The following is a 15,717-nucleotide window of genomic DNA, read 5'->3' as shown; positions in this document are numbered from 1 at the left end:
TCCTCCGCAAGTTTCTGAAACTTTTCACGTTCCAGTAAAAAATCCATCAACGAGGCGAGAAAATGGAAAAGCGAGGAGACGCGCTGCAGATGGCTGACTACAAGACAAGAACAGGGATTCATGGAGGAAAAAAAAACCTAAAACAAGTCATCGCGACAATTATGATAAAAATATGATAAAAATATGAGCCATCTACATGGAGGATCTGGGTTACATCCAATATGGTCAGAAAAACAGCAGCAATCTTGAAAAGTGAAGCTTTGCCATGTTCTGCGGCCTGGTTATGTCTCAGGGCTTGGGCCTGGGGGATGATGGGTCTGGTCTGTGGTCATCTCGTTTGCACTCTTATCTGTCACACAGTCGGGTGTCTCGAAGATTGTGTGGACTGGACTAGTCATCTTTCTAGGACCTGGACTGGTCTATGACTTTCTCATTTGGAGATATATCATCTGTTGCAAGTCTTGCTTAAGCTTTGATTGAGCCTGCTATAGAATTGGTGGATGTATCATCTCTCCTATGGATGGTCTGGTCATGGTTTGGCCTGGTATGTGATGGGTTGGTCTAAGGCTGTGTCATCTATAGACATCTCAAGTGTTGGATGTCTTGGTCATATCTCCATGATTTGGTCTGGTATGTGGTGGATTTGGTCTGATTTGGTCTTATATGTTGATACCTCAACCTCATAAAGATAAGGCCTAGTATGTGACAGGCCGGGTCTGCGGTTCTCCCATCTTCATATGTCTCGTTGTCCCCATGAACGGGTCATCTCTTCATGATTGGCCCGGTATGGGATGGGTTTAATCAATGGCTGTTTCATTTGTAGACACTTCATGAGTTGCATGTCTTTATGCTCTGTCCTGGTCAATGAGCAACATCCCCATGGGTAGCCAACAGTATGTGGGGGCAACTTGAAACTAGGAGTGGAGGGACTGGCTTGATGGCAGCCTGACCATAGGAGTCACTGTAACCTTATCCTAACCTCATGCTTATCCTCCACACCCATCAGGACCAGCAGGGTGAAGCAAAAAAAGTGGTAGGCCACATGACAGTGAAAGTATCCCCCCTAAGCACTTCCAGTGTAGGTGACAGACCTGGTAGGAGGGAAGCCCATAATGGTAGTGGCAGACCAGAGACACACAGCAAACTGAGATCTTCAAAAACTCCTGGTTCCTTTATAAGGAGAACTCCAGCAGCAGTAGGTAACAGGCTGATGTCAAACCTCTTCCTCTGAGGGCTAGCAGAGCTGTGAGCTGGCAATAGGCAAGAGTCTGCAAAGAGGAGCAGGTTTGGCTCTGCTACATCGGCAGCACAACAAATCAGCAGACAGCAATCTCTAGAGTGGATCAATAAAAACACCCCACATCCAAGCTTGAGCCTATACTCATAGACGTTCTCAGTTCTAGAATTTTCCGGGAACCAGCCAATCTAAAAAAGTCATCTGTTATCTAGTCTGAACATTTTTTGATGATTGGGCATTGCCTGATCCTGTAAGTGTCGCATGTATTGCATGTAATGATGAGTGGATCTGTCAAAGTTTGGGTTCAGGCCATCAACCCATCATCAGCCCATCAACCAGCTTTTCCTTTTAACTTCAAACCTGTACCAGAACTTCCAAATGAAGTTCGGGTCCGTGAACCCAACCAACCAAGATCGGCAGCTTCCAGGACTTTGTGGTTTGGGTTCACTCATCACTAATCACATGTCCTGGTGTGTTTTGGTGATCAGACCTGGTATGTGGTGGTCTTATCTCACATTGACGCTGTGGTGGGAAGGAGACCTCCTCTCCTCCTGCCCTCTCTCTCAGCAGACCACTCTCCTGTAACCATAGGAGAAGATATCACTGGGGGACACCGGTGATGGACAACAAAGGTAACAAAGGTTATCCCCGTTTCCAAGGTCTGATAGGAGGTATACAAGGGTCTATGAGGGCGATGTGCCGGATACGGGTGACATAGTCAGTGGCTTCCCCGCTCATCATGTCACCGACCAGGTCTCTGTTAATCACTGACTTTGATCTTTTCTCTATTATGCGGCCGCGTAGTGTAACAGCGTTATACGGTTTCCAGGAAAGGTGAGCGCCGTGACACGTATCTCATCTTTACTGCCCTGAATGTGACAAGCGATCAATGAGAGGAAGCGAGAGACGTGACAGCACAATCCCAGCCGAGAGAGAGACGCCTCATAGATTCATAGCCAGAGCTGACAGCCACCGACAGCCTGGTGACAGCTCCTACAGGATATCCCAGATACCAGCAGTGATGTTTTCAGGAGGAGCTGTATATAAAGACACAAGTTACATAACCTGCAGTCCTATGTAACACCACCACAGATCATGCAGTAGATGTCACCTGCAGTCCTATGTAACACCATCACAGATCATGTAGTAGATGTCACCTGCAGTCCTATGTAAGAGAACCACTACTAGGACATTTTGGAATCCCAGATTGTACTAGATGCAGTTGCCCATTCCTGTGGCGCCCCCCACTGTAGAGGGTAGGACTTGGCACTTACTTGGACAAGGCCATCCCGTTCTGGGCCAGCACTTCATTCACTTGGGTGAGGAGGATCCCGGCCTCTACCGTCACTTGCTTCTTATCTTTGTCTATCTGCAAGTAGAAACACAAGAAAGAGATGGAATTATTAAAAATCAAAAGCAGCACATTTTTCCCCCCGGAACTGATCTAGTTAATGACCAGGATAATTGGCTAAAGATGTTCCATTGAAGGATACGAGATTGGGAATGTTTGGATTTCCTTGAGATTTGTCCATCATCTAAAGGCTCACAGGTCCTAGTTACTGACAAATCTGTTCTTCTCATTGAGTTGTGTGAACCTCCACACAGACAGAAGATGAGGCACATGGAGCTCGCGGAGGCCAGAGGAGCTGAAGACCAGGGTGTACATCAACCCATGACTGGAGTAACCCAAGATTGTTACTAATCGCCCTAAAAAGGGCAATCATAATAGGGGTGAGAAGGGCAGCAAATATCTGCACAAGACTCATCACCCTGCCAAGACCTCTGTCCACTACTAAAGAAACATTGGAAAAGAACAACTGTCATGGGAGCTACTGAACTGTACCCCAGAAGATCAGGACATATGAAAGGGGGGGGGCACGATTTTCATGAATCCGGCACCCCCTACTCGGGAAGTGTGAACCAACTTTGTTTTTGGTGCACCTTTAACATAGGGAGTGCAAAACAATTCTGTGAAAATGCAGTAATAAAAGTGGTGCATGGTCCGAATCGGCATCGGCATGCCCTCTTACTTGCACAGAAGTGCGACCGAAAACTGCAGCGAAACACTTTAATAGATGTAGGGCAGTGCAGAAATATCACTGAACTGAGGCACATCTGCAGGAGGACAGTCCAGGTTTCTATATAAAAAGTATATGGTGGAGGTGACTGCTGCGTGTAAAGGATCCCGAGTAAATGGTATAGGTGAGGCCCTCGAGCATAGTGGCAGCCAGGGATCACACATGGTCAAGAGATGTAGAACATCAACTCATAGTTCCTTTATTCCACAACATGAACACAGCTAAGGAAACAGGGCTAGGTAACAGTCCAGTGTGTCCAGGTCCAAGGTAGTTGGATGGATAAAGTCTGGCAAAGGATGCTCACAGCCCAGTTTCTGTAGCTTTGGAGCTGGAGATGTTAGGAGCTGTTTGGGTAGCAGACGTAGCCAGGTTCTGTTATGGATCACAGCTTTAGGTCCCCTCCATCTTGTATGAAACCGAATCATCAAATTACTTTCCTGAAATACTCTGCACAGTGACTCCCAGAAAATGAGCACACTTCCATCCTGACACGTAGTGCTGTGAATTGGATCTTTCCATCTTGTCTGTATCACTTCACAAGATTAGCACAAGCACACTGCTCTCCTAAAATACTCTGTGCTGCTGTTCTATCCTCTTATTGGTTCTATCTTATGTATCCCATTTACGGGGATTGGTGCTGGTGATTCCAGCTCTGAGGCAATAACTCTTGAAGTGTCTGCCTCTTGTTCACATCTGCCCAACTACGAGCCCCCGATGCTCCACTCCCTGCGGCCGCTAAGTGTTATGACGTGGGGGGGATAATAGCTGCACCTGCATCAAGTGCAAGAAAAATCTCAGTAGCGTCCCCTCCCCCCACTCCCCCGTAACATCAGGACCACATGTTGGATAATCGGTTATCTGTGCCTTCAACAAGACTATGAAAAAAATGTAACAAAAATCTTAAACATAACCGATAGGAGGGAATTTTATCAGATCTGACAACCACCTACAGTTACTATTACACTACATAGAGGTTGTCACCCAGGTGTCCATAGACCCTGAATGATATATACATCTGTACAGAATTTCCATTCCCCCTCTCCTTGAAGAGTTCTCCATGTGTCAGTTTTTACCGCAGTTTCTGTGTTCTATTCACAGTGTAGGATGGTAGAGAAAATTAAAAAATTGTTCTTCAAAGAATTGGCACCAATAAAACACAATGTAAATCTATGTAACTTATACATTGTATATGAGCTTCACTATGATCTATACATTGGAGAATTGGATTGAAGAAATCCAACAATGTATCTCTGATATCTACAGAAAGAGGAAGAAGTGAGCAGTCCTTATACACACAACATAGTCAGCTGGTCCCCATAGGCTTTACATCTGATGCATATAGGGACTTCAGGTGTCAGTCTTCACTGTATTTCTTGCATTATATTCATCCATAAATGAAATAAGGATGAACAGAGCATCACTAGATTCAATAAGTATTTTTTAAGTATCAATATGGATAAAATAATATAGTAATCTAAAAAAAAAATTCTGGACCGGGTTGAAGGGGTCGTCTACTTTTTCAAAATTGGGTCAGTTTTGGAAATTTCTTCCCTCTGCAAGCAACTTTCTAATTAACTTCCATTTACCAAAATGCTTTATTTTTCTTGCAGTCATTGATGAAAAATAAGCCTCCTCGGGGTAGTCACTGCCCCACCCTGTACTTGTCACATGACAGGACTGAGCGGATCACATGACCACCTCCACTGGAATGAAGCAATCTGGGTCCTAAAGGCCTCCAGTTACAAATAATAAAAAAAAAATATTGGTGTGTTTTACCCAAAAGAGGCTGGGAACTTCTGGGAAGTGGGGAACCTAAATGTACCCGGGTCACTACCTATCACCACATTGGTGGGTCCCTTTAATGGAGCGTTATATGAGGCATCAATGTCATTGTGAGCCATCACGTGCCCTTTTGAGAATTCAGCCTTAGTTCATGAAGTCACTGAAGTGGAAGGCAATCAGTGTCCCAGCACATGGCATGCAGAGCTGCAGGGCAGAGGACCGGGGCCACACTGTAGCATGGGGTCTATAAGGATTTCATCATCATTGATCTAAAGACTTGAGTTATCTTGAAATCCAGAACCTTGGCTTGGATAAGGTTATACCGCCAGCCGCCATTGGTTGATTGAAATCTGCATAGTGTGGAATGAACCCAATAACAGAGTGAAGATCTCAGGAGACAAACTCTTTATGAGGTCCTCTGGTGTGTCATGGCTCCCGTCATCAGCTAATCAAGGGAGTGAGGGTGACTGCCTGGCCTTGATCTCATATTGACGATATTGGCCTGTCCCAAGGATATTCTTAGTCAGGACTGGCACCAGGTGCAGCGGCGGACATCCCTCTCCACTGCTAGGGGACCCAAATTATAAAATAACAGTCAATTCAGGGAACCAGGGAGGATAAAGAAAAGGACCTACATCCTCCTGTCTGCCATCTTGCCCCCCTCCCCCAGTCTTATTTCGCGCTCACCAGGAACCAGGAGTAGATCAAGATTTGGAACCTGGGACATCAAAGCAGGTCACAAGATCAAGGATGTCAGGAGAATAAGTCTGGCACAGGTGAAGAGAACCAAGGACACCAGGAATATGTCAAGAGAACCATGGACACCACGAACAGGTCAGGAGAACCATGGAAACCAGCAACAGGTCAGGAGAGCCATGGACAACAGGAACATGTCAGGAGAACCATGGAAATCAGCAACAGGTCAGGAGAACCTTGGAAACCAGGAACAGTTCAGGAGAACCATGGACACCAGGAACAAGTCAGGAGTACCATGGACACCAGGAACATGTCAAGAGAGCCATGGACACCAGGAACATGTCAGGAGAACCATGGACACCAGAAACATGTCAAGTGAGCCATGGACACCAGGAACAGTTCAGGAGAACCATGGACACAAGGAACAGGTCAGGAGAACCATGGGCACCAGGAACAGTTCAGGAGAACCATGGACACCAGGAACAGGTCAGGAGAACCATGGACACCAGGAACAGGTCAGGAGAACCATGGACACCAGAAACATGTCAAGAGAGCCATGGACACCAGGAACATGTCAGGAGAACCATGGACACCAGAAACATGTCAAGAGAGCCATGGACACCAGGAACATGTCAGGAGAACCATGGACACCAGGAACAGGTCAGGAGAACCATGGACACAAGGAACAGGTCAGGAGAACCATGGACACCAGGAACAGTTCAGGAGAACCATGGACACCAGGAACAGGTCAGGAGAACCATGGGCACCAGGAACAGGTCAGGAGAACCATGGACACCAGGAACAGGTCAGGAGAACCATGGGCACCAGGAACAGGTCAGGAGAACTATGGGCACCAGGAACAGTTCAGGAGAACCATGGACACAAGGAACAGGTCAGGAGAACCATAAACACCAGGAACAGGTCAGGAGAACCATGGACACCAGGAACATGTCAGGAGAACCATGGACACCAGGAACAGGTCAAGTGAGCCATGGACACCAGGAACAGTTCGGGAGAACCATGGACACCAGGAACAGGTCAGGAGAACCATGGGCACCAGGAACAGGTCAGGAGAACCATGGAGACCAGAAACATGTCAAGAGAGCCATGGACACCAGGAACATGTCAGGAGAACCATGGACACCAGGAACAGGTCAGGAGAACCATGGACACCAGAAACATGTCAAGAGAGCCATGGACACCAGGAACATGTCAGGAGAACCATGGACACCAGAAACATGTCAAGAGAGCCATGGGCACCAGGAACATGTCAGGAGAACCATGGACACCAGGAACAGGTCAGGAGAACCATGGGCACCAGGAACAGGTCAGGAGAACCATGGACACCAGGAACAGGTCAGGAGAACCATGGGCACCAGGAACATGTCAGGAGAACTATGGGCACCAGGAACAGTTTAGGAGAACCATGGACACCAGGAACAGGTCAGAAGAACCATGGACACCAGGAACAGGTCAGGAGAACCATGGACACCAGAAACAGGTCAGGAGAACCATGGACACCAGGAACATGTCAGGAGAACCATGGACACCAGGAACAGGTCAAGTGAGCCATGGACACCAGGAACAGTTCAGGAGAACCATGGACACCAGGAACAGGTCAGGAGAACCATGGGCACCAGGAACAGGTCAGGAGAACCATGGACACCAGGAACAGGTCAGGAGAACCATGGGCACCAGGAACAGGTCAGGAGAACCATGGGCACCAGGAACAGTTCAGGAGAACCATGGACACCAGAAACATGTCAAGAGAGCCATGGGCACCAGGAACAGGTCAGGAGAACCCAGGACCAGGGTAGATGGAACCACGAACACCAGGAGCAGCCAGAACCTTCAGAAAATGTTAACGGCTGAGTCTCAGACAAAAATCTGGAAGTTCTCTGTTCCTTAAGTGGGCCACCAGGATCAAATGGCACCAGTCATTATAACTGTAATTCCTAGCTTTAGATGTGTGTTCCGGTTGCCTTACAATGTGATGAACACAATGTGATGAACTTACCAAGAGGATACAGGTCTGGAGCTCACCTCAGGAGACACCAGCACCTGCAACAAGATGTCCTGTGACCCCCAATACATCCCCCAGTACAAGCCCCTTCCCTCCAAGTGTCCCATAGTGGCTCCAGTCATTGTCTGGTGGATCCGTGATGGATTTCCGCCCCTGTAGCTGTAATAGTCATGGTGCAGGGACACGTCCCTATCGCTATCAGCGCCGAGCAGAGAATTAGGCTCAGAACAGAAGATATTATATTTGTAAGAAGCCATTGAGATCCTTTGTGGCAGCGAGACTTTGTGTGACTTCTATTCCCTAAGACGGACTTATCCCTGAAAAATGATTTATTTAAACAGAAGGAAGTAATAGAATAAAAGGGCAAATTAAAGGGACGTGTGTGTGAATAGAATAATGGAGAAGAAGGATCAGGCCGGGAGTCTTATGAATCATATCAGGCTCCAGGCGGGGGGGGGGGGGGATAGGGGGGGGGGCATCGGAGCCGGAACATTTATTAATCCCCGGAGTGAACGATAGAAGAGACGCTTTACAGGACTCTTATAAGAAGTGGACGAGCGGCGCCTCCTCCCCCTGGAAATGATCCAGAGATAGATACCAGGAGACACTAAACTTCATCAAAGGCTTTATACCCTCTGTACAGAGCCCCCAATCTGCACTTGGAGTTTATGTACAGAAGTCTGACTTATTATAGCCTAGAAATAAGACAGAAATGTCTGGGTGTTGTCCCTTTTGTTCCATCAGTGTTACTACATTTCTCTGTGTTGCCTCCTCAGCTCCTATAGTAATCCTCGGCTTCTGTAATGGCCCGCAGGATGGATCATAACCAAATTTAGCTCCAGTTAGTTTCCTGGTTGACTGGAGAGGGTTTGGCCTGCTCTCCCATTCCACCTTTAAACTTCCTTCCCATTTAAACATCCCTTGGTTTGATAAGTAATAGTCGGTATATGCTTTGCTGCCATCTACTGCTCCAATGTAGTGTGGACACTTGCATTATATCCTGCCTGCCAATGAAGGGTTAAAATGTGATATTAATGATTTGTTTGAAACAATAGTTATCTTTCCTGCAGAAGCCCAGGCTGTGATTGGTTGGAAGCTCAGCATGCTTTGGAATGATCTGTGCAAATAGGGGCTCATTCCAAGCTCCTGGGTCTTTCTGGGTACATGCATGGAGATTGCTGCCTAAGCAGCAGAGCCAACCTGGCTCCTATCTACAAGCCTCACACATACAGGGGGTCCCTTCACTATACTGCAGCCTCCCCCTCTTCTTGCATCTCCCCGCTGGCCCTGATGAGACCCCCCTGGCCCTGTTTTCCTGGACCTTGTTGGCACTTGGCCGCACTAGAAGTCAGGTGGTGGCAAGTTCATAGTTTATACTGTTAAAAAAAGTTCAGATTTTGTTATTTTTCCACTAATCCTCGGTTATGTGTCAGGAGGCAGATACATTCTGCTAGAAGGAGAGGATTCTGGATACGTGGACTTGTTATTGGATTAGATATTGACTATGAGACACCCGCTCCGGCCGCCATCGATCACATCACTATTTACTCTCTGCAATTATTCTGCATTTTTCTATTTTGCAGATTAAGCTAAAAAATTATCAGCGTCTTGTGAGAAGCCAAAGTCATCAGTCACCGGACTGGAGAACCGGACCAAGACTGATATAAGTATTGTATACATGATGCATATCCTTCACTGACAGCCACAGTGCCCCCATAATAGTAACGTACAAAGTGCCCCCATTACAGTGACATTCACAGTGCCCCCATAACAGTGACATTCACAGTGCCCCCATAACACAGACACAGTGCCCCCATAACACAGACACAGTGCCCCCATAACACTGACATTCACAGTGCCCCCATAACACAGACAGCGTGCCCCCATAATAGTGACATCCACAGTGCCCCCATAACACTGACATTCACAGTGCCCCCATAACACAGACACAGTGCCCCCATAACAGTGACATCCACAGTGCCCCCATAACAGTGTCATCCACAGTGCCCCCATAACAGTGACATCCACAGTGCCCCCATAACAGTGACATCCACAGTGCCCCCATAACAGTGACATCCACAGTGCCCCCATAACAATAACATCCACAGTGCCCCCATAACAGTGACATCCACAGTGCCCCCATAACAGTGTCATCCACAGTGCCCCCATAACAGTGACATCCACAGTGCCCCCATAACATTGACATCCACAGTGCCCCCATAACAGTGACATCCACAGTGCCCCCATAACAGTGACATCCACAGTGCCCCCATAACATTGACATCCACAGTGCCCCCATAACAGTGTCATCCACAGTGCCCCCATAACAGTGTCATCCACAGTGCCCCCATAACAGTGTCATCCACAGTGCCCCCATAACAGTGTCATCCCCAGTGCCCTCATAACAGTGTCATCCACAGTGTCCCCATAACAGTGTCATTCACAGTGCCCCCATAACAATGCCATCCACATGGCCCCATAACACAGACACAGTACCCCCATAACATTGACATCCACAGTGCCCCCATAAAAGTGTCATCCCCAGTGCCCCCATAACAGTGTCATCCACAGTGCCCCCATAACAGTGTCATCCCCAGTGTCCCCATAACAGTGTCATCCACAGTGCCCCCATAACATTGACATCCACAGTGCCCCCATAACAGTGTCATCCACAGTGCCCCCATAACAGTGACATCCACAGTGCCCCCATAATAGTGACATCCACAGTGCCCCCATAACAGTGACATCCACAGTGCCCCCATAACAGTGTCATCCCCAGTGTCCCCATAACAGTGACATCCACAGTGCCCCCATAATAGTAACGTACACAGTCCCCCATAAAAGTAACACCCACAGTGCCCCCATAACACAAACACAGTGCCCCCATAACACAGACACAGTGCTCCCATAACATTGACATCCCCAGTGCCCTCATAACACTGACATCCACAGTGCCCCCATAATAGTAACGTACACAGTCCCCCATAAAAGTAACACCCACAGTGCCCCCATAACACAAACACAGTGCCCCCATAACACAGACACAGTGCTCCCATAACATTGACATCCCCAGTGCCCTCATAACACTGACATCCACAGTGCCCCCATAATAGTAACGTACACAGTCCCCCATAAAAGTGACAGACACAGTGCCCCCATAACAAATTCAAAAAATGGACTGTGCACAACCACCAGTTACATATCAAATTCTGTCACAAGACGTATCTGTCAACACATCAAAACTAGAATCAATATATACAGAAGAGCAAGGGATGTGTCATCTGACAATATACAATATCACTTTATTGAGGTAACAAAAAGGCAAACATGAAAATTATTTGTATCCCGAAACAGACAAGAAAGAGATGAAAAACAATTAAAATTATACCAAGTACATTAGTAAATTCATTGGCCAGAATTCCCTGTGAGGAGAACTGGCAAAACACCTCCTGCACTATAACAGTCCTCCAAGAGCTCCACCTCCTGCACTATAACAGTCCTCCAAGAGCTCCACCTCCTGCACTATAACAGTCCTCCAAGAGCTCCACCTCCTGCACTATAACAGTACTCCAAGAGCTCCACCTCCTGCACTATAACAGTCCTCCAAGAGCTCCACCTCCTGCACTATAACAGTCCTCCAAGAGCTCCACCTCCTGCACTATAACAGTTCTCCAAGAGCTCCACCTCCTGCACTGTAACAGTACTCCAAGAGCTCCACCTCCTGCACTGTAACAGTACTCCAAGAGCTCCACCTCCTGCACTATAACAGTCCTCCAAGAGCTCCACCTCCTGCACTATAACAGTCCTCCAAGAGCTCCACCTCCTGCACTATAACAGTCCTCCAAGAGCTCCACCTCCTGCACTATAACAGTCCTCCAAGAGCTCCACCTCCTGCACTATAACAGTCCTCCAAGAGCTCCACCTCCTGCACTATAACAGTTCTCCAAGAGCTCCACCTCCTGCACTGTAACAGTACTCCAAGAGCTCCACCTCCTGCACTGTAACAGTACTCCAAGAGCTCCACCTCCTGCACTATAACAGTCCTCCAAGAGCTCCACCTCCTGCACTATAACAGTCCTCCAAGAGCTCCACCTCCTGCACTATAACAGTCCTCCAAGAGCTCCACCTCCTGCACTATAACAGTCCTCCAAGAGCTCCACCTCCTGCACTATAACAGTCCTCCAAGAGCTCCACCTCCTGCACTATAACAGTCCTCCAAGAGCTCCACCTCCTGCACTATAACAGTCCTCCAAGAGCTCCACCTCCTGCACTATAACAGTTCTCCAAGAGCTCCACCTCCTGCACTGTAACAGTACTCCAAGAGCTCCACCTCCTGCACTGTAACAGTACTCCAAGAGCTCCACCTCCTGCACTATAACAGTCCTCCAAGAGCTCCACCTCCTGCACTATAACAGTCCTCCAAGAGCTCCACCTCCTGCACTATAACAGTCCTCCAAGAGCTCCACCTCCTGCACTATAACAGTCCTCCAAGAGCTCCACCTCCTGCACTATAACAGTCCTCCAAGAGCTCCACCTCCTGCACTATAACAGTTCTCCAAGAGCTCCACCTCCTGCACTGTAACAGTACTCCAAGAGCTCCACCTCCTGCACTGTAACAGTACTCCAAGAGCTCCACCTCCTGCACTATAACAGTCCTCCAAGAGCTCCACCTCCTGCACTATAACAGTCCTCCAAGAGCTCCACCTCCTGCACTATAACAGTCCTCCAAGAGCTCCACCTCCTGCACTATAACAGTCCTCCAAGAGCTCCACCTCCTGCACTATAACAGTCCTCCAAGAGCTCCACCTCCTGCACTATAACAGTCCTCCAAGAGCTCCACCTCCTGCACTATAACAGTTCTCCAAAAGCACCAATAATCCCCAGTAATCAGAGTCAATGCTGAGTAGAAACCTGAACAATACACAGAACCTGATGTAGAAAAAATAAATGGTCAACAGAGGTAAGTCCTAAGTGTGAACTGGTCTCAATACTTTACATGTTCAAGTGTACGTCAGAGAAGTCTCAGTCGGGATCCCATGTCAGATAGCCTTAGGGTGCTATGACTGGTGTGAAGGAGGTGGAGGGATCCCCACACGTTCCGTCCCCTAAATGGGGGACTTCCTAAGGGGTAGAAGTGCCCCCATAACAATGCCATCCACAGTGCCCCCATAACAATGCCACGGATGTGGATCTGTGTACTATGTACTATGGATGTGGATCTGTGTACTATGTACTATGGATGTGGATCTGTGTACTATGTACTATGGATGTGGATCTGTGTACTATGTACTATGGATGTGGATCTGTGTACTATGTACTATGGATGTGGATCTGTGTACTATGTACTATGGATGTGGATCGGTGTACTATGTACTATGGATGTGGATCTGTGTACTATGTACTATGAATATGGAGCTATGTACTATGTACTATGGATGTGGATCTGTGTAGTATGTACTATGGATATGGAGCTGTGTACTATGTACTATGGATGTGGAACTGTGTACTATGTACTACGGATGTGGATCTGTGTACTATGTACTACAGATGTGGATCTATGTACTATGTACTATGGATGTGGAGCTGTGTACTATGTACTATGGATTTGGAGCTGTGTACTATGTACTATGGATGTGGAGCTGTGTACTATGTACTATGGATTTGGAGCTGTGTACTATGTACTATGGATGTGGAGCTGTGTACTATGTACTATGGATTTGGAGCTGTGTACTATGTACTATGGATGTGGATCTGTGTACTATGTACTATGGATGTGGATCTGTGTAGTATGTACTATGGATATGGAGCTGTGTACTATGTACTATGGATGTGGATCTGTGTACTATGTACTATGGATGTGGATCTGTGTACTATGTACTACGGATGTGGATCTATGTACTATGTACTATGGATGTGGAGCTGTGTACTATGTACTATGGATTTGGAGCTGTGTACTATGTACTATGGATGTGGAGCTGTGTACTATGTACTATGGATTTGGAGCTGTGTACTATGTACTATGGATGTGGAGCTGTGTACTATGTACTATGGATTTGGAGCTGTGTACTATGTACTATGGATTTGGAGCTGTGTATTATGTACTAAGGATGTTGATCTGTGTACTATGTACTATGGATGTGGAGCTATGTACTATGTACTATGGATGTGGAACTGTGTACTATGTACTATGGATATGGAGCTGTGTACTATGTACAACGGATGTGGATCTCTGTACTATGTACTATGGATATGGAGCTATGTACTATGTACTATGGATGTGGATCTGTGTACTATGTACTATGGATATGGAGCTGTGTACTATGTACTATGGAAATGGAGCTGTGTACTATGTACTATGGATATGGATCTCTGTACTATGTACTATGGATGTGGATCTGTGTACTATGTACTATGTATATGGAGCTGTGTACTATGTACTATGGATGTGGATCTCTGTACTATGTACAACGGATGTGGATCTGTGTACTATGTACTATGGATGTGGAGCTGTGTATTATGTACTACGGATGTGGATCTGTGTACTATGTACTATGTATGTGGATCTGTGTAATATGTACTATGGATATGGAGCTGTGTACTATGTACTATGGATGTGGAGCTGTGTACTATGTACTATGGATGTGGAGCTGTGTACTATATACTATGGATGTGGAGCTGTGTACTATGTACTATGGATGTGGAGCTGTGTACTATGTACTATGGATGTGGAGCTGTGTACTATGTACTATGGATGTGGAGCTGTGTACTATATACTATGGATGTGGAGCTGTGTACTATGTACTATGGATATGGAGCTGTGTACTATGTACTATGGATGTGGATCTGTGTACTATGTACTATGGATGTGGATATGTGTACTATGTACTATGGATGTGGATCTATGTACTATGGATGTGGAGCTGTGTACTATGTACTATGGATGTGGATCTGTGTACTATGTACTATGGATGTGGAGCTGTGTACTATGTACTACGGATGTGGATCTGTGTACTATGTACTATGGATGTGGATCTGTGTACTATGTACTGTGGATGTGGATCTGTGTACTATGTACTGTGGATGTGGATCTGTGTACTATGTACTACGGATGTGGATCTGTGTACTATGTACTGTGGATGTGGATCTGTGTACTATGTACTACGGATGTGGATCTGTGTACTATGTACTGTGGATGTGGAGCTGTGTACTATGTACTGTGGATATGGATCAGTGTACTATGTACTATGGATGTGGAGCTGTGTACTGTATACTATGGATATGGATCAGTGTACTATGTGCTATGAATGTGGATCTGTGTACTATGTACTATGGATGTGGAGCTGTGTACTATGTACTACGTATGTGAAGTTGTGACATGGATTTGTACCTTCAATACTCTGTTCATCTTATCCATCCGAATCATGAAATCGTCAGTGCAGGCGATGTCCGAGGGCGAGTGCCCCCCACCTACCACCTTCACCCTCTTACTCCTCTGCCGCGCCAAATCCAGGATCTGAGGAAGAAGCACAGGAATCTCATTACTCACCATTTCACTTTCATCAGACAGTAAGTGTTGTCATAGGGACACTGGAACAAAGGAATGTTTGTCATGGAAAGTTATGGGATGGATTATGTCTGGATCACATCTTTGGAATCTGAGGATTACACCTCCTATGAATGGCTAATACATCACAGGGATGTATAATCAGACCTTTTGTATGTTAGTAGCAGCAGGACTGTGATATATGGTGTTATGTTTCAGGAGTGTAGTTTTTCCAAGTGCATTGGGACTATGTCCTCACACTGCTGTGCTCTGTGCTCTCTGCATCCAGCATTAATTATTGATCCTTTGAGAAATGTATAATCAAACCTTTGTGTATGTTGTTTGTAGCAGCAGGACT

The 15,717-nt window shown here is 46.6% G+C and overlaps 1 protein-coding gene across 1 annotated transcript in view; it reads right to left on the bottom strand.

Annotated features, from left to right (window-relative positions):
• The window catches only part of LOC140120739 (L-gulonolactone oxidase-like), an 88,529-nt gene that overhangs the window by 56,053 nt on the left and 16,759 nt on the right, over positions 1–15,717 (bottom strand). The window contains exons 3-4 of the mRNA XM_072139691.1: positions 15,204–15,329; positions 2,512–2,606 (exon numbers count right to left, since the gene is read on the bottom strand). Coding sequence (XP_071995792.1) covers positions 2,512–2,606; positions 15,204–15,329 — 221 coding nt within the window. The remainder of the gene's footprint in view (positions 1–2,511; positions 2,607–15,203; positions 15,330–15,717) is intronic.

Source organism: Engystomops pustulosus, chromosome 3, assembly GCF_040894005.1.
Source record: "Engystomops pustulosus chromosome 3, aEngPut4.maternal, whole genome shotgun sequence".
Taxonomy (NCBI): Eukaryota; Metazoa; Chordata; class Amphibia; order Anura; family Leptodactylidae; genus Engystomops; species Engystomops pustulosus.
The sequence above is the reverse complement of the archived record's forward strand: the minus strand, read 5'-3'. Positions and strand labels throughout refer to the sequence as shown.